Here is a 24,015-nt window from a genome sequence, read left to right on the forward strand (position 1 = left end):
CCCTGAAAAATTTTGTCGTTTTCTGACGGGTCCTCCGTTCAGACTCTTCTAAAATCTTTACTGGCCTTTCTCTGTAGGTGAGATCTGGTTGTATATCAGTGTCCTCATGAGGTACATGTTTTTCTGGGTTGCTCACACATTTCCTCAACTGCGAGACGTGGAATACGTCATGGACGTCTGACAGCTCCTTGGGTAGGTCTAGCTGGTAGGCTACCGTGCCTCTTCGTGCCTTCACACAAAATGGTCCAATAAATCTTGGGGCTAGTTTCCCCTTTATTTTGAACCGTTGCAGACCCCTCATAGGAGATACTCGGAGGTATACGGAATCACCAGGTTCAAAGCTGACCTCACGATGCTTCTGATCATAGTAGCTCTTTTGTCGGCTCTGTGCTGTCTTGAGTCTGTCCCTGATTTGTTTAACTTTTTCCTCGGCCTCCTTAAGCATATCTGGGCCGAAGATACGGCTGTCACCTGTTTCCGACCAATTCAATGGGGTACGACACCTCCGTCCGTACAATGCTTCAAAGGGTGCCATTTGCAAGCTGGCTTGGTAACTGTTGTTGTACGCAAATTCGGCATAGGGCAAACTCTCTTCCCAACTGGATTCATAGGTGAGTACACAGGCTCTTAGCATATCCTCTAGGATTTGGTTTACACGCTCTGTTTGTCCATCTGTCTGAGGGTGGTATGCTGTACTGAAAGCCAGTTGTGTGCCCAGAGCTTGTTGTAGGTGTTCCCAAAATTTGGAGACGAATTGGGTGCCTCGGTCAGATATTATAGTCTTTGGGACTCCGTGCAAGCAAACTATACGGGAGAGATAGAGTTTTGCCAGTCTTTGTGTGGAGTAGGTAGTCTTCACGGGAATGAAGTGTGCAACCTTGGTTAGTCGGTCTGCGATGACCCATATGGCATCATTTCCGCGTTGCGATCGGGGTAATCCGACAATGAAGTCCATTCCGATTTCATCCCATTTCCACTCCGGTATCCTGTTAGGCTGGAGTAGCCCTGCTGGCTTTTGGTGCTCGGCCTTGATGCGCTGACATGAATCGCAACAAGCAATGAATGTGGCTATATCTCTTTTCATACCGTGCCACCAAAATCTTTCCTGGATGTCCTTGAGTAAACCAGAATGTCGTCAATGAATACCACCACAAATTTGTCCATGAATTTCATGAATACTTTGTTCATGAGGTGGACGAAATATGCGGGGGCGTTTGTTAGTCCAAACGGCATCACCGTAAACTCGTATAACCCATATCTGGAAGTGAAAGCTGTCTTGGGAATATCTTCCGTCCGTACCTTCAATTGGTGATATCCCGATCGCAAATCAATTTTTGAGAATACCTTGGCCTGTGCGAGCTGGTCAAACAAATCATTTGATCCGTGGCATCGGATATTTGTTTTTGATGGTGACCATATTGAGGGCTCGATAGTCTATGCACAGCCTTAAAGTCCCATCCTTCTTTTTGGCGAACAACACAGGCGAACCCCAAGGTGAGGAGCTGGCTCGAATAAATACTTTGTCCAATAATTCCTTTATCTGCTTCTTCAACTCCACCAATTCGGAGGGTGCCATTCTATACGGCTTCTTATAAATGGGAGCGGTGCCAGGTGCTAGTTCGATGCTGAATTCGATCTCTCGGTCTGGTGGCATGCCTGGTAGTTCTTCCGGGAACACATCAGGGAACTCGCATACCACTGGCACTTTTCTTAATTCTGCGATGTCCATCTTGTTTAGTTTTGGCTTCTGTGATCGTGGCCTTTCTTGGGAGGAAACTCTTATAGTCTTGCCGTGATGGTGAGTGAGAATCACTGTCCGATTGAAACAGTCGATGAATCCTTTGTTGGTGGTCAACCAGTCCATTCCTAAAATGACATCCAGTCCTTTACTTTCCAACACGATGAGATTCACGTGGAATGGTAGTCCTTCGAACTCAATGACCACTCCTTGGCAGTAACCCTGAGCAATTTTCTTATTTCCGGGGGACTTGATGATCATAGATTTTTCCAAGGGGAGTATCGGAAAACCATGTTGCGAAACAAAACTCTTCGAAACGAACGAATGGGAAGCTCCAGAATCAAACAAAACCGTGGCAGGTACTGTGTTGATAGGGAACGTACCGAGCACGATGTCTGGGGCATTCTGCGCTTCTTCCCTGGTCACATGGTTCAAGTGACCCTTCCTGTGGTTGTTGCTGGGATTGAAGTTGTTGCGCTTGGGGGCTGGATTGTTTCCACCATTGTTCGGCTTGGGTGCCGAGTCTCTTGGCTTCGGGCACTGTTTAGCATAATGCCCTTGTTGACCACAAGCATAGCAGGTGACCCCTGGACGGTATGTGAACTCCTTGTCTCTGGCATGAAATTGTCCGACGGGTCTTGGCTCAGTAGTCGTGGATCTCCTCGTGTCTGTCCTTGGGACCTCAGTCTTGCCTTGGTTGCTGCGGGCAAGAGTCGTCTTGTCCCTCTTCCGCTTGCGGATATCTTCCAGACTACGGCGCTCATTCTCCAGGGTGATGGCCTTGTCCACCAACATCTTAAAATCCGGAAAGGTGTGTACAATCAGTTGGCATCTTAATGCTGGTGCCAGGCCGTCCAGGAATTTTTCCATCTTCTTGTTTTCTGTCATGTGCTCGTCGTAGGCATAACGAGACAGTTGGGTAAACTAGCCGTTGTATTCTGTGACGGTCATGCCTCTTTGCTTCAGGTCATCAAACTCTCTCTTCTTGATCTTTAGGATGCTCCTGGGAATGTGTGCCCCACGGAAGCCTTCCTTGAATTCTTCCCAGGTGATGTTGTGTTCCCTGGGGTGCATGTGTAGGAAGTTTTCCCACCATGCTGCGGCTGCTCCAGTAAGGTAGTGTGGTGCATAAAGCACCTTCTCATGATCTGAGCATTGAGCGATAATCAGTTTCCTTTCAATCTCGCGAAGCCAATCATCGGCTTCCAGTGGCCTGTCGGTGTGAGCAAAAGTTGAGGGGCGAGTCTCCTGTAGCTCAGATAACTTGGAATGTGGTTGATAGGGTTCACGGTGGTTTCCCATATTGATGACATGGTTCATCATCTCCTGGTGCTGTTGCTGGCTTTGCTCGAAGAGACGGCATACTTGAGATAGTGCCGCTTCGCTGTCCTGTTGGCTGGACTGACCCTGAGTGAAATTGTTGCTGGTCTGTGTTCCGTAAACCTCTTCTGGCTGATTGGGCATAGAGCGAGTCCAAGGGCGAGACATTTTTCCAGTCTGGGGTATCATTTGCAAAACCCATGAGAAAAACCGTGTAGCGCAGGAAAACCCTTGCAAAGGCAATAATCAAAAAGGCTTCAAGGTTTTCAAGAAACACAAATGATTTCCACGGAGAAGAAGTGCTTAACACAAATCTTACATGCGAAAGCAAACACAAGATACAGCACTCAGGTTGTGCATACACAATCCTGACATGTTATTAAAAACTAGCGTACTACTCCGGAAGGCAGCAAACACACCAACACAAACTAGCGTACAGATAAAAACAACACATCAAACAAGCAGGCATAACACGCGGCTACTCGGTGCTCTCAGTCGGAGATGGTGAAGATCTCCTTCCCCTTGCCGAGGGCAAGGCTCAGCGGTCCAGGAGAATCAACCTCCTCCTCTCTAGCTGGCTCCTGGCGTGCGACGCTGCGCTGCGGTGATGGTGCGGGGGCGACTGGCGGTAGAGCGCGTGCGGCAGGCGGTGCGGCTCTGACTGGAGTAGGAGCGATGACTCGGTCGAACTCCTCAGTGGTAGGCAGACGGCGAGCAGTGGCCAAAACGGCCGGTGCATACGAGGCTGAAGACGAGACGAATGTCAGAGGCGGCGCCGTGTGGAGAAGCTCCTTCCTGCTGGCAGGACCGCCCCGGACTAAGTCCATGCGGGCAGCCACAAGATCATCTACGAGGTTGTCGAAAGACTCCTCCAGAGCCTTGAGATACTCCACAACCATCTCGGTGGCTTCATCTCGCTCTCCCCGATGGCAGGCGAACGCATAGTGGCTGGTGTAAGGCACATGGCATGGGAGGTAGCGGTAGCGACGAGTCTTCATCGTAGGAAGGATGTCCCGAAGGCGAGCTATCGCCTCCCGGGCAGCCATCTGCATGGCATGCCTCTCCGTAGGCATGGCCCTTCCCACAAAACGGAAGTGGCGTGCAGCTGAACGTCCTCCCTTGAACTGCACCACAGCCTGGTGCATAGACACGTCGTCACTGAGCTTGTGCTGATAGAGGGTGAACTCCGGGCGAGCTGCTGGCCCGATCGCGAGCTTGGTGATGGAGACGAGGAGCTTGACAAACCCCTCGGGCACGTTGGTGAACACTCGATTCTCACAGCTGCTGCCAGCCATCTACAAAAGTAGGCAAAAATTCTGAGTAGTCATGTCATAAATTTTATGATGACCAACAGAAAATAGCTACAATTGCAAAATGCTGAAAAAGCACTAAAGACGCTAATAACCGATTAGCGATCGCACCTAGTGGCTTCCTACAGTCAGCCTGGCTCTGATACCAAGCTTGTCACGACCGGTTTTTCAATAAAATAATTATTGAGAAACCAATCCCTGTTACGGACCAGCGAGGAAGAATTCCTTCTCACTGATAGACAATACATTGGTCACAGAAGAAAAAAAATACCAGGAGTACTAAATATAATACAAAGTTGAGTAGAGACTGCCCAACAATTTATTACATGCACGCCGATAAAACAATACGGCGGATAGGGTGGCAAACTACTAACTCACGATAATGACGATGGTGGAGATATCACCGCGAGGCGAGTGATATGTCTCCAGAAGACTACAGCTCTTCGAGCGTCGGAGTGAGACTCGAGAAGACTTATTGCGGGTGGCGGAAGCGTATACAATACAAGTGACCAAAATCCGGGATCGCGCAGGACTGACTGGGACTCCTCTAGGCATCGGACGCGCTATCAAACTCTTCATCCAAGAGATCGCCTTCGTCAACATCTGGCCAAATCAACAAGCCAGGTGAGTACTATGAAAGTACTCGCAAGACAGTTCGGACATAAGGTATAACAAATGCAAACATGAAACACATGAATAAGTTAACCAGTGTGATCAGACATAGAGATAATAAATACTGGGTGCCAAGTGAGGGTCTGAATGACGCCTCGAGCGGAAACTGCCGAATAGTAATACGGGTGCCAAACGAGTGTCTGAAAGACTCCTCGAGAGGAAAATGCGGAATAATAATACAGGTGCCAAACGAGTGTCTGAAAGACTCCTCGAGCGGAAAATGCGGAATAATAATGCAGGTGCCAAACGAGTGTCTGAAAGACTCCTCGAGCGGAAAATGCGGAATAATAATGCAGGTGCCAAATGAGTGTCTGAAAGACTCCTCGAGCGGAAAATGCGGAATAATAATGCCACAGTCGGGCGTCGGGGCGACACCACATAAAGGGCTTATAGCAGAAAGTAAAGACAGTGCATGCCGCAGTCGGACGTCTGAGCGACATCACATAAAGGGCTTATATCGAAAGTGAGAAACGAGTACACGCCACAGTCGGACGTCTGCGCGACGTCACCTAAAGGGCTTATATCACATTTCATTATTACAACAGCTCGGAGACATAAATTATCACAAGCATGAGACACAAAATAAAGCTTGTCCATCCACTGGAATAACAATAAAACCTGAGATTTTACCACTTGAGCTTATTCACCGGGGACAAGTTTTTCACACGGATAGATTTGGATATAAAGTCTACATTACTGATCATGGATACGATGATTTGGAAAGAATTGACTCTGCAGAGTTTGTACTTAACCACAGCCAACGGATTTCAGTAGTCACGGGGACTAGTTCCGTCTACGGTGTTCTGGAAGGAACACGTCTAACCAGTACACACCCAATTCAACCATCCGAAGCCAGGGATCACCCTCGGCAACATTCAAGAAAAACCTTGAGTCGGGGAGGCTACAACCTCGCGTAGCATGGGATCAAATTTCTATACGCGCGCTATAAGGGGGTGCCCCCCCTCTCGGTCCCAACCGGAAACACCCATGCCCCCTGACCGAATGACTGGCTTTAATCCTGGGCCAAGGTACCATCATCCCGGCCTCTCTGTTTGGTGTGTACACGGAAAGAGGTTACCAACTTACTAAACCGTATCCTGGCAATGAGACATGTGGTAGCACGGAAAGGGGAAGGGACGATAACACGGCTCCAACCATGTTAACGTCGGAAAAGTCGGATGACACAAGGCTGGCATGCTACAACAGTACCACCTTGCTGCCCTTCATGTCACCACATGATTAGGCCACCTCTCATCAGAGGTCATCGCAACTTTGGAACATGTGGGAAAAGATCGATAACGTGGCTCCAACCACGTTAACGTCGAAGAAAGTCGGATGATGCAAGGCTGGCATGCTACAACAGTACCACCTTGCTGCCCTTCATGTCACTACATGATTAGGCCACCTCTCATCAGAGGTCATCGCAACTTCGGAACAACCGGGTCGTTGCCTTACGAGCAACGAGATATTTACCGACACTCATATGCCACACACAAACTTTCACATGAACATGCAAAACTTCTGCCATATCAAATGTCCAAACATGCTTGCCTGGTTCGGAGAAGTCGGAGTCTAGCTCGGCGAAGTTCGCGGCTCCGTCACCTCTCCCGGAACCTACGGCAATCACGAAACGGGTACTAACAAATAAATCCCATAAAAAACTAGAGAAAATTTTAAGGATGTCAGAAAAAGAATCACTCAAAAATACCTTTTTATTAAAAAGTTATAAAGGTTTCTGTCCAGGGACCTTTCTGTAATGAAACAGAAAAGTTCCAGGGTTTTAACTGAGAAAACAGAAAACGGTTCGTTTGGAAATGCGCAAGCGCAAGAGAGAAGACGTACTTTGCCCGAAGGCGTCAACAGAAAACGGTTCGGGGAAATAGAACAGAGGCTGACACGCGGGGCCCGCATGTCAGGTTTGAAAAGGCTCGCCGGCGCCCGAAGACGGCGGTGGACGCCGGCGTCGAACCACGGCGAGTTAGGAGAAACGGAGGGTACCAAGAGCTTCAGTGTCTTCTTCCGCGTCGGTGGGTGGTGGACTCGTCCCACGGGGAGCACCACGTCGACGGCGACACTATCTCCGGCGGACGGCGGCTCGGGTGAGGATGGGGAACTCCGGTGGAGGGCTGCAAGCTTCAAATTGAAGTGCGGGTCAGAACGAGAGATGCATGGTGAAGTTACTGGCAAGAGAATGGAGGCTGCGGAGCACACACGGGGGCGAATCGGGCTGGATCCCGTGGCGGGTCGCGGCGGCCGGAGTCGAGGAAGGAGACCTCCTCGGGGCTCTTCCAGTGGCTAGGCGTGCTCTAGAGGAAGTGCAGGGCTGGTGGGTGCTCGAGTTGAAGCTCGGGACCTCTATTTATAGGCAGATCGACGGGGTGGCCGTGAACGGAGAATCTCCGGCGAGCGATTACGGCGGAGCAGTGGGTTGGCAGAGGGTTTGAGCGGTCGGGCAGCATCGGTGGATGTTACGGGACTCGTTTTGCAGCTAAACGGAGCTGGCCCTGGCGTAATGGCGCCTGCCCATGGTGAGGTGACCGCACGGGCTCAACGGCGGCAGAGAGCGCGCTCCGCGCCCTGCGGTTCACGACGAGAGCGGCAGCGCATTCGGGGGAGTGGACGGCCACGCGGCGGTCTCTGGTGGTTTGGGCGGTGCTGGGTGGAGTCGGCGGCGCCGTGTCTCCCGCTGACGCCCGCAAAGCCGCCGCCGGCGTCGGTCACGGGGCGGCGCACCTTCTGCTGCTCGTCGCCGACGCCCGCAAGATGCCAGGCACTCGTGCGGTGCAGGAACAAGTGGGCGAGGACGAGGAGCAAGGCGACGCGATGGCACTGGCGAGATCGATGCCCGTTTCTGAAGAAAACGATAGCCGCCACTTGACTGAATCTCTGAACTTACTGAATTTGACAAAGACCATGCACTGCAGGTGTTCGACAGTAGGTTTTGGTAAAGAGATAAATTTTGCTGGAGCTGTAACTTGGTGAGCTGGTCACTCAATGCACCCAGAGGCTGCATGAATTTACTTGGAATTTTTGGAGAAGGTTTTGAATGAATTTCACCAAATTTGGCAAATCTGGTCCAAACTTGCAGTTGATGTAGTTTGAAATTTTTGAACTGGAGACCAGTGGATCTTCATGGTTCTAGGTTGAGGGTTCAAAGGACTAGGAGGGGAAAGAAGTTTGGGGCCAAAAATCAAAACAGACAATGGGGTTCCTTTGTAAATCTCCAAGTGGTAGAATAGAAGACAGAAAATATTTGAATAGAATTTGAATGGAAAATAAATACATGGGGGGGTTCAACTTGCTGGATTTGATGCAAATCATGATCCAGAGGTGAGGGAAAGGTTAGGAGAGAGGATTTGCACTTATGCCATGGCAAGAAGGAATAGTTGAAAGTGGCAAAGGACTTTCCAAAGCCATAGTGCATTCTCAAAAATATTTCAAAGGTTATTTTCTCAAATGAAAAACATTTTGTCTTGAGCCCAAATGAAGAGCAAGAACTCCCCAGGTCAAAGGCAGATCTTGGGTGAATTCAAATAAAATTTTTGCCATAAGGAAAAATATTTGAGAGTGAGAGTTCTCTTGAAGAAAATTTTTAAATCACTCCCTTCAAGTCAAATAAAATCTTTTTGAAAAATTCAATAGAAACTTGGGTGTCACAACGGCGCAACGGGTTAACAGGCCAGAAACGGGCCGACTCTTGCCATGGGCCGAATTTGGCCCATTAGGGTAACAGGCCAGTAACGGGCTGACTCTTGCCATGGGCCGAATTTGGCCCATTAGGGGAACAGGCCAGTAACGGGCTGACTCTTACCATGGGCCGAATTTGGCCCATTAGGGGAACAGGCCAGTAACGGGCCGGAAGTAATCGAGGGCCGAAAAGGAGCCCAAGAACGTACGGGCCGTCAATAGGCCGAAAGCTAACACGGGCTGGAAACGGCCCATGTAAATCATGGGCCGTTAACGGGTATAAAGAAAATTACTGTTCATTATGGGCTAGAGTCATCGTGGGCCTGTAAAGGGCCGAAAGATACGAAGGCCTCATATGGGCCGAAAGACGTCGTGGGCCATACATGGGCTGAAAGTGAAATGGGCTGGTGTTATATTCGACGGCCCACATGACGTTGTTGGGCCGATTTCCTTTAGGGCCTAACGGGCCGTAAAATGGGCTATTTGCGAAGAGACCGTTAACAGGCTTTTCATGGGCTAGCCCGTTAACTTTTGACCAAGTCAAACGGGCCGGCTTTGTAAGCTAAATGGGCCAGTGGTGGGCCGTGGCACGTGTCGACATATCATAGGCGCCTATCTGACCCACTGACGAGCTGACACGTGTTTCGTCCGGCCAATAAGAATTTTACACGTGGAAATTTCCCATTGGTCGGGGCTGTTAACGGGTTATCGGATCCAAAACCCGACCCGATAGCTTAACGGCGTTCCGTTACGGTGGATGCCACGTGTCGGTCATCCTTGACGAAAGCACTTCTGTGACGCGCGATTTATCGTCATGGAAGTGGACACTTCCGTGATGATAATTTTGGTAATGTCATGGAACACTTCTACGACAGCACAGGTATGACTATCTTGATTCTGTCATAAAATCGTCATGGATGTACATGCATGACAAAACACGCGACCTACTGTGACAAACACGTATCATCACGGAAGTGTATTTTTTTTGTAGTGTGTAGCAAGCTGGCAGATAGCAAGGACAAATCTGCCTCGGAGTCAGCATCCGAAGCAGCGCCCGAAGCCGCACCCGCAGCAGCTCCAGAGGCGCCAGATGGCGTGGGCTGATTGGCATGTCGATCGGTCTCGGCGGAGGTGGGAACAGCAGCCCCTCCCGGGCCACGTGACAGGGGCCCCACGGAGCCATGGCCGACCGACACGACGCCCAGGGGACCCGCCTGTCCCTGCGACTGGTGCGGTCCGCCGCACAGCCGAATCAGCGGCCAACGTTGATCCCGCAGTGGATCCGGAGGCAGCGGCTGTCTCGCCTGGCGCACTAGATCCCGAGAGATGGGAGCCAGGATCTTCTACATCTCTGTGATCCATAGTGGTTCCTATAGACAGAAAATCATGCAGCGAATTTCCGTCCAGATTTTCAGTGTAATCCTACATACTTGCATCTGAAAATTGATCAAGGGTATTATCCTGAGATAATGACATGTGGTCAGCAGAATTAGCAAGCCCCTCGGAAAGGAAATTAGGCGACCGGAGAAGGTGGGTGTGCAAGAGAACAAGCTCTTTGCGAAGTTGTGCGCCGGCATGTGGGTGAAGTTTGGCAAAAGGAAAAACTTGTTCATCAGAAACCACATCGTGTGAGATGTACACCCGACCAGATGCAACATCGAGGCACTTATAGCCTTTGTGCATGGTAATATAACCCAAAAACACACACTGTTTGGAACGGAATTCAAGTTTATGTTTGTTGAAGGGACGCAAGTTGGGCCATACGGCACAACCAAAAATGCGAAGAAAAGTGTAGTTAGGGTTAGTACCAAAAAGACGTTCGAGAGGTGTTTGGTTTTCGATGACCCTACCAAGAACACGCTAAATAAGATAAACAGCCTCATCACAAAACTTGAGTGGCATAAATGCATGAGCAAGAGGGGATAGGCCAACTTCGACAATGTATGTGTTTCCTTTCGGCAAATCCACATTGTTGGTGAGCATGGGGACATGAGGCATGATGGGTGATGCCAATACACTCAAAGAAGGAATTTAGTTTTTGGTATTCAACCCACCCCCCCCCCCCCCCTCCCCCCCAAATCGGTCGAAACCCAGGCCCTCTCCCCAAAACTCCACACCAAGCCTTTAGATACGCAAAATATGAGCTTGCATAGAAAGAATCTTGCGATCAAAGAGTCGTTCAACATGTTGTTGAAAGAGATGAAATTTCTCAAACACATCAGACTTATTTTTAAGCAAATAAATCCAATTAAACTTGCTCAAATCATCAATGAAACTGACATAATATTTTTGTCTGCCTAATGGGTCCAGGACCCCATACATCTGAAAAAATAAGCTCTAAAGGAGCTTTTGACTCACTAGTATATCACAAATAAGGGAGTTGATGACTCTTGGCCAACTGACATGACACAAACCAACAAATGGTCTTGCTTATTGGAAACTGGAAGACAAAAATCACGAAGAATTTTCTGGACCACCGGCAAAGCGAGATGCCCTAAACGCTTATGTCACCTTGAAGTAGACGGTTTGACCACACCAAGAGCTTGACGATGAGGAGCATCACGGTGGCCAGGCACAGGAAATAGACGACCCTTACTCTTGCTTTGAAGAATAGTTCTTTGCGTGGCCCGATCCTTAACAAAAACAATTTCAGTGTAAACTTCAACAAAGGCATGATTATTATTGATAAGTTGATTTGCAGAAACTAAGCTTTTGTCAGCTTATGGTGCATGAAGAATGTTTTTAAGATCTAGTGAGCCATGAGGGGTAGATAAAACCGAATGACCAACATGTGCAATGCTCATATTTTGACCACTTGCGGTGTGGATTTGTTATGTGCCGGTATAACGATCAAGGACAGCAAGCTTCTTGAGCTCCCCGGTCACGGGATCCGTCACACCGGTGTCGAGATACCAATTATATAGTATCAACCCCATAGGAGTGAGCGACATTGGCAGATTGGTTACCACCGCCGCCACCACCACCACCACCTGCAGGGTTCCGCACATTGTTGTTGTAGCCACGGTCATAGTGCTTCTTGCAGCGCCACACACCATGCCCGCTTTTCTTGCAGATTTGGCACCGTTCACGCTGCTGGTCACCATGGTCACCGCCGCGGTCACCACCCTGGCGTGAAGAACAACCAGAGTTTCCGCCAGCAGGATTGTCGAGGAAGCGGCCACCCGTGTTGTTGTTGTAGCCATGGTAGCCGTCGCCGTTGTTGCCGCCCCCGGAGCGGCCGCCACGGCCACCAACCTTTGCAGCAAGGTTGGCGGTGTAGGCTGCAGTTTCGGCGGCGATCCGCGCCTCGGCAGCGAGCAGCAAGGAGAGGAGCTGCCCCAAGCCGATGGGTTGATCGGTGATGGTTCGAGTGGAGATGGAAGAGATAAAACCATTGTACTCGCTCTCCGACTCATGCATAAGCCCCTGGAGGATGTGGGAGACGACATCGTCCTTGTCTAGGGGTTTCCCAGCAGCTGCGAGTTCGTCTGGCAAGCCCCTTCATCTTGGTGAAGTAGGTGGCCGCGAGAGGTCGCCCTTCCGGGTGTTGCCGATCTGGGAGCGGAGCTGTATGATGCGAGCTCAAGATTGCGAAGAGAAGCTCTGGAGAATCTCCTTCCACGCCGGCGCCGCCGTGTCACAGCCGCTAACCTGCAGGAGGACATCGCGGGAAAGAGAAGCGAGCAGGAACGTCAGAACCTGCTGATCTTGCGTAACCCAAATCGCATGTTCAGGGTTTGGGGTGGCGGTGATCTCCTTCTTGCCGGCAACTTCCTTCTCCGACAGAAGTTCAGCGAGCGGCTCCTTCACTGAGCCGTCGAGGTAGCCCATCATGCCGGCCGCCTTGACGTGGGGCAGCACTTGAGCGCGACAAACCAGGAAGTTGTCCCGGCTCAGCTTTTCGGTGACGGTATGGCCGAGGGAGGCGAGGGAGGGAGCAGCCATGGCGACGGCAGAGGAGGACGACATGGCGAGGCGAGGCTAGATGTGATGGGAAGAGCTGGGCTCTGTATACCATGTGAGAACGAGATGTATCTTGGGTTAAGCGTATGCACTCTCGGCAGGGACGCGTGCATGTATATATTGGCACAAGGCCGCACTATAGATACAGGGTTGGTTAGGTTAGGCTTAATCTCCAAGTTAGCTAGTTACATGGAGATAAACCCTACCTAACTCAGGTTGTTACATCAGATATGCATACATCTATACACACACGCAATACAATGTTTAACACGACCTACACCCCTGCTCTTCCCGCGTGCGCCTTGATGGTGAATCCCGTCGCCGCCAAGACGCCGAAGCGGCCCATGTCCGTGCGCGACGGGCAACCGTCGGCGAAGCGCGTACGCGGTGTCCGCTCCGGGGGCGAGCTCCATGTCGCAGCCGCCGCCAAGATCAGCAGCGACAGCCTCCCATGTCCCAGCACCAGCAGCGGCGAGGATCCTAAAAGCCCGACGTGCGGCCACCCCTCCGTGACCAAGAACCCCGTGGCCGGCGCGCCGACGCAATCGAAGCCACCGGTCATCATGCACCAACTGATCGAGAACGCTCGCCTCGCCATGGCTTGCACTGCCGCCCAAGAAGAAGAGGCCAGCCGTCGGCGTGGCATCCAGCGCAGCCGAGCGGAGGCCCGGCGGAAGGTGGAGCAGATGGTGGACACCGTGCAGTTCAATGACCCGTACATCGACCCGTCCGACGTGACCAAGTCGCCCGAGGAGCTGCTCCAAGCAAGACAGCGAGCATGGCGTTATCAAGCTCAAGTCGGCAGTGCTACTCTTACAACTTGTCAACTATGTAATCTACAGTAGTTGCAAGTGTGTAGGAGTAATTTCACTGGCATGTTTTCCACTAGTGCGAGTGAGATTCTTAATTTGGCCACTAGTTACTGTGCATTACGATCACAATTGTTCGATTAATGCGAGGGTTTTGTTTCATGTAAAATCATTGGATCTGATCAGTCTGATGTATGCAAGCATCTGCCACTAGATCTCTTTCTATGTTTTTCATCTGTTGTATGTTCCCTCATTTGGAATAGTTCAAGCACAGAACAGATAAACTTCTGTGCTTGAACTATTCCAAATGACTGCTTTTTTTCAGCAGAGTTTATTTGTATAGAAAAGTTTACACCTCATACTGCATTAGGAAGGCGCCAAACATCGTGTTTCCTGAAATCCTGAATCCAGATGCATACATGCATCATTGTTGCCAATAGCTCATGTGTACTTTCGGTCTGAACTTTGCAACCGCTTCATATTTCGTTCAGTACAATTGGTTCATATGCCAGACCAGTTTCGTGTCACACTGCGGAGAAAACCAATACTTCGCGGCAATGGTGTTTACTTCATTTAATTAACATATTATTCATTGACATGGATCCACTGAGTTATGGGAATTATAATGCATGATACATCATCTGAATTCAAATTACACAGCTTCATTCAAAATCAACTCAACTAGAATGAGAAACATTGGCAACATCCACACGTATTGCAATTCTTCCTCCTCTATACCTTCAGAGTCATCCGCAGCTTCTCGGCTTCCTCCTGAAGAGAAATTAGGAGTGCACATTTTGACACGCTGGGAAATGGAAAAAAATAGCTCTGCTCTGCATAACCTAGGGTGACCAATTCTTTTTCCTCTGTAAAGGCTCAAGGACGTCTAGCACGTCGGCGTGCGCGTGAAAGGGGCAGTGACAAAGGAGGATCTGGCCAGGTGCGTGGGGGGGGTGATGGACGACAGCAAGGGATACATGACGAATGCTGAAAGCTGGAGCCACAAGGCCAAGAAGGCTATGAGTGCTCATGGCAGCTCAGACACCAACATCACCGAGTTCCTTTCCGAACTTTGACTCGGCAAATAGATCGACAAATCATGAAACGATGAATATAAACTAAGTATATATATCCCTTCTCTTCAGTGTTTGTGTTTTTTCTTTATCTTCAACGGAGCTTTTTATGTTTGTTTTTGTGTATCTTCAACGTGGCTTGTTATTACACTACCATTCTCGGAATAAAATATCATCCTTTCCTTTTTCCTTTTAAGTAAGTTTAATTATATTAGTCATCAACCAGCGCCTCGTGTGTTCACGACACATCCTATAGATAAAGCCACACTGCCGAACGGTATAAGGTCGTGAGAAAATACTCATACAAGATAATCAAAGAAGAAACAAGACAATACATGATGGACAAAGTCAGCACAACACCAGAAATACTCTATTGAACACCTTCAACGTGCCGTCGAGCACAAGCACAAAAGTGAAAGAACCACAACTAAGAGAAGCCTAAGAACCGACAACCGAAAAACTCACCGCTCCTCGATGAAACCATCGCACAACGCCTCAAAGTCACCACCAAACTATCGCCGGAGAAGGCTGTCTGCCCTCCCACTCTAAACAGAGGATCACCATCCCTGCAGATGAACAAAAGGGATGAAGAGACCCCGGCGACATGGTCACGTGTATAAGGGAGAAGACGAGCAATCTTCCCCCGCACAAACACCGGAGAAGCTTTTAGCAATGATCCAAGCCCGCCCAAACGACGATGCCACGACCAAAGGAATCTATACTCACCAACGATGCCCCAAGAGGGATATGGTGTGATTGTGTCACCGCCATCATGTCCACGAGCATGGACAAAGAGTTTCACACAGCCCACGACAACCCCCTCCCCCCCCCCCCCCAAGGGGATGCGACACCCGCAGGTGTCGTTGATACGTCCCTAATGTATCTATATTTTTTGGCATGCTCATGCTACATTGATATCTTATGCATAGTTTTGGCATATTTTCTAACTGTTTTTTATTGGATTAACATATTAATCCAATGCTAAGTCTAGTTGCCGGTTTTTAGTGTTTCAGTGCACCAGATAAGAAATTCGGGGATCAAAAAATAAAACAAAAATATGACATTCAGTTTCAAGTCATGGAGATCACCAAGAGCCAAAGAAGTGCCAAAGGGGTGGCCCTGGGCTTCCACACGGTTGAGCCCATGCGCCCCGGGGGGCGCATGGTGGGGCCTGCTTCCTGATATTCCCGGCTAGTATTGTCCATGTTAGATAAAAAATTGTTGGGCCCTGAAGTGCAAGGGTTTGTAGCACGAAGCAAATTTCCTTCAATTTGGAACCAATGTATCATATGTTAATGTGTCATGAACTCATGATCAGTATCTACACACAACTAGAAACTTCTCTTGGTCCCCAACTTAGACTAGTGAGGTTGTCAATCCACTAGCTTTGCTAGTCACAAAATTAATGTATGGTGTGGTTGGAAATGATTTTTGTAAGCAATGGACGTAAGAGGTTAGATTGTAAAAGAAAACAAAATACAGTGGTCGTTGTTCTTTTCTCAATCGGGTTTTCTCCTTTTTCTTCTTTTTTTAAATGAACATTTTCTAAAAAAATAAAATAAACTCATGAACATATTTCAAAGGCGTCGAAAGTTTTCAAATTCATGAACATTTTTTGTTTGCGATCAATTTTCCAATTTTTTAAAAAATTTAAAGTTTGTTTATATTTTTTGAGTTCACAAACATTTTTATCAAATCCATGAATATTTTTTGAACCTGTGAACATTTTTCAAAAATTGGAAACATTTTTTTGTATTTCACAAAATTTTAAATTCATGGACATTTTTTAATACATGATTTATTTAAAAGAATTCAGAAAGAATCCAATTCTATGAAAAACCAGTTGTCGGTTTTTATCTACTATTAAAGGGGAATACGTCATTCGCTTCCTCGAGGGTTTTTCTCTCTCCTTCGATTCCACCCCTTTCCGCAGATTTATTTCCAATTTTAGTAATCCCAACATTAGAACAAATAAAAAAATGGTTCAAATTAACCTCTAGCTCGGGGAAGGGATGTATGTAATTGCATATATATCGAATAGTTGCTGCTTTGACGCGCTAATACTTTGGAATCTCTAGTGGAACACCTCGCCCAAGACACCAAAAACAATATCATCCTCTTTTAACTCCTCCCAACTAGCAGAAACAGACTTGCATAAGAGCTTGCTAAGTAAAATCACATGGCCGGCTGGACCACCCATCATCCACACCCACATGCTCATCCTTGAATTCTTCCACCTCGCGGGTGAGTCGAGACCGCGTGAAGGGTATTGCTCTAGTAACCAGTAATTGCTAAAAAAAATAGAACGAAACCAAACAAGAGAAGGGACATGCGATTGGGTCGGCCCATGCGACATGCTCGTCAGCGTTCCTGCGTGCGCCAACACCTTAAGGCGCTGAAGAGGGGCTCCCCGGATCGAATTCTATTTTTGACGCTAACTGTGTCAAACGGACGTTGATTCGCACATGAATGACACAATGGGCCGGCCCATTTAGCGCCAAGAAGCATTCCGGTTTTGGGAACCTTGAAGGTTCCAGGCTCGGTTTAGGCGGCTTTGGGAACCTTCTAACCGGGTTTTTCTGTTATTTTCTTTTCTCGGTTGTTTTTTTAAATGAACATTTTCTAAATTCATTTTTAATGAACTTTCAAAAAAACTCATGAACATATTTCAAATGCGTGGAAAATTTTAAATTCATGAACATTTTTTTTTGCAATCAATTTTCCAATTTGTTAACATTGTTTAAGTTTGTTTACATTTTTTGAGTTCACAAACATTTTTTTCAAATCCAAGATTTTTTTGAATATGTGAACATTTTAAAAAAATTGGAAACTTTTCTTTGTATTTCACAAACATTTTAGCTCACCGACATTTTTTTATTCATGATTTATTTAAAAGAATTCAGAAATTTACCAAGTTCTATAAATAAAACAGTGGTCGGTTTTTCTCTAATATTAAAAGGGAATTGGTGATTCGCTTCCTTGCCTCAAGGGTTTTTCTCTCCTTCGATTCCACCCCTTTCCACATATTCATTTCAAATTTTAGTAATTGGACATTGCATCTCCTTCCTTCCTTAATATGGAAACTAATAATTTTTTTCGTTTGATAGATTGGAAACGTAGTAAGCCAGCTGATTTACTTCCAATTTTATTTGCGCAACATCACATCTCCCATCAATTCACATCTCCAACACTGATTCATTTCTAAACTTATGTGCCCGACATTACATCTCCTTCCATCAGTAATTTGAGAACTAATCTTTTTTGTTTGGCAAATTGGAAACGTAGTACTCCCACTGATTTAATTCTAGTTTCGTTTGTCCAAAGTGTGTATAGGTGATAGTGGAAGTATAGGTGATAGTGGAAGAGGGGTTGACCGAATGAATCATTGACATAGGTGGTAAGATTAATTGCATCGAGGAGGCGGAGATAGTGGGTGGAAGGTATACAGGAGACACAATTGGTGTGAACCTCTATAGACACACGCACACACATACATACATCTGGGCTATTCTATTTCGCGTAACAAAATATTACCCTACTTGAACTGACAATTTCAGGCGGTTGTACTGATGATTTTCGAGTGGTTGAACTGATGCTTTCTGTTCTGTTTAACAGATCGTCTTCTTTAGTTCAAAATATTTTGTAATTTTTTTGTCAGAACAGGGCGTGTAATATATCGTTGAAGGCTCTTGACAACTATATTTCAAGTATATTGAACGTTTTTGCAAAATCATTATGGTTTAAGAGCAGTTTTAAAAAAACCGTTTTTTTCAAAACCGAAAACGTGAATCGTATTTTGGACTTAATTTTCAAACGGTTTGTCGGAATTGAGAAAATAAGATGGCGTTGGAAAGCTGATAAAAATTCGCATCTTCCATATATCTACTGTTTTTCAAATTTTAAACAATTTAAAAGTAATTTGATAAACGGTGAAATTTTGGGCGAAACGTATTTTCGCATTTTTTTTTCAAACGGTTTGTCGGATTGACACAAATGATACGGCGTTGGAAAGCTATGGGAAATGCGCAACTTTTTCGTATAGAAATGTTTTTCTAATTCCTTACGGTTTAAACTCGAATTCGAATACGGTCAAATTTGATTTCGAACGTGATTTTTTTAAAAGTTTGTCGAAATGGGGCAAATAATATACCGTTGGATAGCAATCGAAAATGCGGAACTTAGTCATGTTGAACGCTTCTCCAAATTCGCAACCGTTGAAGAGTAATTTGAAATACGGCGAGACCCATCGTGTTGTTTTTTCGGTCAAAAAACAGAGTACTTGTACTGAGTGAAGTTTTGTGTTTGTACTGAGCGTTCTGTTTTTTCCGTTCCAAAAACAGAGTAGTTGAAATGATCTTTGTATGTGTTTGTACTTTGTACTGAACATGTTTTCACAGATGGGATGTCATTTTTTTAACTCGCATAATAAAACAGTGGACTTATATGTCCGGATGTTTTGAACGGCCTCCGGTTAAGACATGGACCTATAGAACTGATCCTTTTTTGGGATTACAATTTTAGATTTGTTTTCTCGTCCAAACTGACGACACCACAGCTCCGAATTTGCATGGTTTAACTAGTTGAACTGATGGATGTTTTCTTCTTGTTTTGTTCAAACTCGGACATTTTTTGCAGTGAAGGTATGTACTTCCTTTTGTTTGCAACTTGAACAATTTTCATAATTTTTATAATAAATATTTGTACTTCTTTTTGTTTTGTTCAATCAAGAAAATAGTGATCATTTGAACTAATTGCACAATAACATGTGAGCTTACAGTAATTTATCACTCAAACTTGTAGCAATGGAAATAAGAAATTTGTACGGCCTCCGCACCATTGCATTGGTGTACTCCGGCGCGAGGAACAAATCCTGCCATATTTGATACATACACACGCATCCTAGTTGACATTTGTTCTGTGGAATGTCGATGCCATTTACTGAAGAACATGATGGCAGTGCTGGAGTAGATGGCCGGGTACTTCTTGGTCAGCTTTGTCTGCAGCAGCAGCCAGAAGGAGAAGCGCAGGCAGTTGAACAGCAAAGCCATGGTGCCCAGCATCCAGCTCCTGTTGCCACTGCTGTCGGAGGGTGCTGCATGGTGAGCAGCTGGGCTAGGTGCAGTGGCAGCCTGGTGCGTCAGTGGCACACCCTTGTAGAGACTCAGCAGCAGCAAGCCGGCCAGCGACGTGAGCGTTCCGGTGATCTTTGCGGCTCCCACCATGCTCTTCAACTTCAGCGGTTCCATCCTCATCACGACGGCGATGAGGAAGGTGAGCACAGGAGAGAGGTTGATGAAGGTTATGGCGAAGGTGGAAGTGGTGTACTGCAAGCCATAGAAGAAGGTGTACTGTGAGAGCGTCGCGCCAAACACGGCGCTGAAGAAGAGGTACGCTAGGACCTCCAATGTGAGCTTGGGCCTCGTGCTCCTGCAAGAATGCCATGGCGCTATGCAGTTTCAGTCACCCAGGGAATGAATGCAGATTGTATGTACAAGGATGCATGTGTTTGCATACCGTTCTTTGAAAAAGGCTATTGGAGCAAGGAAGATGTTAGCGACCAGGCCGGAGGGTGACGAGGACCAGGCGGTTCAGCCCTTGCTCCAGAGCCTTCTTCACCAGCGCCGTCATCACAGCAGAGATGAGGTCGAAGGCCAGCATTCCCATCACCGGCTTCCACTCCTGCACCCACATTGTAAGATTGCCGCTACAAGATGACTGATACACTCATTAACTGTCTGATTATATATATAGCCCTGCAATGCTACTCACTGACCAAAAGTGACGGCTGTCATTCATGCAAGGGCGGCAAAAAAGTAAATGCTAATATGCTATCAACATAATAAATTATTTCCTTTGCTACTCTTGTGACAACTTACTCGTACTACTGAAGATTTTTAATAATAATCTATAAAATGGCATATCAGTAGACAGTAGGAATCAAATTGGTAGTGCAAACGTGAAAGTAAAATATATGTCCTGATTCAGCCCCTTACCTTTTCTGGTGCCCCGACCAAAATTATAAGATGCCAAGAAAGTGGAGAAAAGACAGAAGCACTGAGACTGCAGAAACTCCTTTTATGTATGTGGACTAGTCGTCTCACTTCCTAACATAAAGAAAACTTCCAAAAGAACCTAATACTTGCCATTAGTAAAAAAAAGGCGACCTGGTATATGTCAACCAGCAATGATATCCTTGATTCAGCAATACTATGACAAGATGCAGTGAATTGCTCAACTCAAACACCACTACTGACCATTCACCTTTGCGCTTGTTAGTGTGATTTTGCTCCTGCCCAACTGTCATTTTCAGAACAGTGGTAATAATACAGTACATGAGGAATTTAGTTGAATGTTTTTCAATTTTAATGAACTTGCAGTCTCTCGATTCTAAACTTCAGCTAATGAACTTGCAGTACAGGAGGACATACAAGCATAATGGAAATCTGCAGAACTAACATGGTGTATCCTGATACATAGTACTGATGCTTTGGGAATTTTTGAACTGAGAAAAGAAGTGCAGGCGGCTCGAGCGTCAAGAGCAGAAGAACATGGGCTCACCAAGGAAGGAGGTAGACAGATGACAACAACATCAGTTCAAGATCGAGACAGTAGCGGGAGAAGGGCCTTTTGAGGCCCGGCTTGCCGACATGCTTCAGTTCGGGCTGGATTCATCAAAGATGTCAAGATTATAAGCACTGTAAGAACAACCAAGATTGAGAGAATACACTGAGCACCATGTCTAATTCTTATGTTAGTGGTTGGTCCAATAAAATTACGAGGTCAATGCTTCCATAGAAGTAACAAGATGCAAGCTTAGTTCTTAGGTTACAAATTTGTAAATACTAGTACTGCTACCAGCATTTACAAATACTAGTGAACTTGAACTTATGGTCTATCGAGATCTGAACTGATTGTGTTACAAGCACTAACACAAAATCTAATGAAGCTGGTATAAGTACATGTTAGAAAGATAATCAAGTTCAGGTATATTAATTGGGAGAAGTTCAAAAAGAAACTTTTAAAACATTTGTATTAAAAAGATGTGTACTACAATTGACACGGGGATGCTTCCATATGCACCTTCGATCATGCACCAAGACACTGATCTGTTCAATTGTTTTTGTTTATTATGAACTGATGTACTGAACCGTATAGGTTGTTGCATATATAAAATGCATATGAGTTGTTTTGATGATACAATACATGTTGAACTGCTAGACCAGATCAAATTCGGAAAATTTCGCGACCAGAAAAAGTGCTTTTTTGTAAGTTTTATCTACACAAAGTATGTTCGCCAGCAACATTTGCATCACAAAGAAATTGAAGCAGTACTAAACATGAACACGGACAGTGAAAGAGAGAGAGAGAGCTCACAAGGGAGAACATTACAAGCCTTGTATCACCGAGCGAAAGCACCTAGGTGGAAGAAAGTGGAAGCCGACAACCATGTACTGCTGCTCGCGACAAACTCGACCTCCCTGATGCCATGGGGTTGGACTGAACACATATCGACTGTGCATGTAGAGACTACAATATACACACCCATTCCTCAGATTGCAATAAATAGTTACATATTACATCTAGGTGATATCTATGTACTTACAAAGTTATTGAAGGTGATCTATAGCAAATGTTTATAGTCCACATGAGAGGGTGTGTCATTTATACCACCTGGAAGAAATACTAAACACAAAACAAGCAAAAGTTGGCATAAGCTCTAGTGCTTATGAATCTGAGCACAGTAAAGAAAACCTTCAGAAATCAGAAGTACAACTGACTATTCAATTCTTTGTAATCTCTTTCTTTGTCAGGTTCTCCTGTAATCCTGTAAGTGTAACTATGAGCATTTTACTTCTTTTTTACTTCACCCTTACAAACCTTAGTGACATGAGAATTGCACTAATGATAGCCAATAAAAGCTCCATATTTAAACAAATCTTGCGTTTACTTTTACAGAAGTGATATCAGTGCTGACTAAATGATTGATGTGTTCCCCAAGGACTTAGACAAAACAACAATTCGTACGAAGGCACAAGTTCCCAACAGCGTACTGGGAACTAGGAAAGTACAGAAAATGAGAAGCGGTCTGAAGCTGAGAAACAGAAATTATTACCCTTCGCCTAGCTCCAAGAAAGCAGTGGAGACTTGTCTAAAATAATCCATGAGCACTCTGTAGTCGTTTGCTCCACCTGAAGGCCAAAACTACATGGTTAGATGAACAAGAAGAGCAGCACAATTGAGTTGAGCACAAGGACAGCTTGTTCTTAAAGAGAGAGAGAGAGAGAGAGAGAGATCCGATCATACATGAAAAGAGCCAGTCCGGGTTGTAGATGTGGCGGTAGAAATCCCGAAGGATGGGCAGCTTGACCTCGTTAGGGATGGCGGTGTCGTCCTCTGCAGTTATACTGATCGCTGTGAGCAAACAGTGGTTGGTACTACTAAAAAGGAAGGCAGCGATGAACTTGACCCAAAAGATTCCATCAAACGCGGCAAAAGGAATTCAAACAAACACAACACAGTGAGCAGCAGGAGTGAGGGCGCTGACCGACGGTGTCCAGGGCCCGGAGCACGAGGTAGAAGACGCACACCTGCAGAGCGAGAATCAGAGCGGCGTCAGCGGCCGTGCGCGTTTCAGAGAGTTGCCCAAATCAAATCTACTGTATGAAGCATTCGAATCGGATGGGATCTGGAGGGGAAGGGGGGAAGGGGGAATTGCGTGCTTACGGCATTGCGGAGGTCTGGTCCGAGCTGCTGGATGACGAGCGCGAAGCTGCGGGAGACCCGCTGGAGCATGTCGTAGGCGAAGGCCCAGTGCTCCTGGGGCGGGATCTCGCGCCTGATCCGCCCCGCCGCCAGCTTGAGCCTGACCAGCGCCGGCACCTCCTCCGGCCGCGACAGCACCCCCATCGCCGCCGCACAAGCCGAAATCACAAATCAAATCTCCGCTCCCTCTTCAGGCCGTCACCAGCAGCGCCGCCGACGGCGGCGGCAAACGGGTTGATCCCCACCAGCCGGGCGGCCGAGACGCGAGAGGGTATGTTCAAGAAGAACAGAGTCCATGAAATTGACAAACGGACTTAGTTAAACGAATCCTCGCAACTCCGGAACGAAACCGAAGCTAACGAAAGAAGCAATCCGGAAAGAAACAAACAACATAGTAAACAACCATCACATAAACATGGCATGATGCACAATTAAGTATGATGTATGTCCGATTTAATGAGGCATGTGATGGCAAAGTGCACAAACAATACTACAAATTAAGTGGACCTCAATATGCAACGAGTTGCATATTGACGAAACACCACATGACTCATTTAGTTCTCTCTCGGTTATGTACCCAACAATATTAAATGTTTTTAAACATGGCAAGAGGTGAAACATAAGTAAACTAACTATTTATGCAAGTTTAAATGAGGCCGGAAACAACAAACAACAATTTC

At 46.6% G+C, this 24,015-nt stretch overlaps 2 protein-coding genes across 2 annotated transcripts; both read right to left on the reverse strand.

Moving 5' to 3' along the window:
• Nucleotides 1-12,309: 12,309 nt before the first annotated feature.
• Nucleotides 12,310-12,696, reverse strand: LOC141022514 (uncharacterized). The gene has a single exon (XM_073498774.1). It carries the CDS (start codon nt 12,694-12,696, stop codon nt 12,310-12,312), a length of 387 nt encoding a protein of 128 aa, XP_073354875.1.
• Nucleotides 12,697-19,279: 6,583 nt separating this feature from the next.
• On the reverse strand, nt 19,280-23,685 carry LOC109780431 (uncharacterized). The gene is given in 8 exon segments (XM_073499686.1): nt 19,280-19,999; nt 20,087-20,134; nt 20,136-20,173; nt 20,175-20,251; nt 20,834-20,869; nt 22,877-22,984; nt 23,118-23,160; nt 23,297-23,685. Coding segments are annotated over 8 exon segments (1,176 nt in total). The 5' UTR covers nt 23,480-23,685; the 3' UTR covers nt 19,280-19,356.
• Nucleotides 23,686-24,015: the final 330 nt, after the last annotated feature.

This window comes from Aegilops tauschii, chromosome 5 (assembly GCF_002575655.3).
Source record: "Aegilops tauschii subsp. strangulata cultivar AL8/78 chromosome 5, Aet v6.0, whole genome shotgun sequence".
NCBI lineage: Eukaryota > Viridiplantae > Streptophyta > Magnoliopsida > Poales > Poaceae > Aegilops > Aegilops tauschii.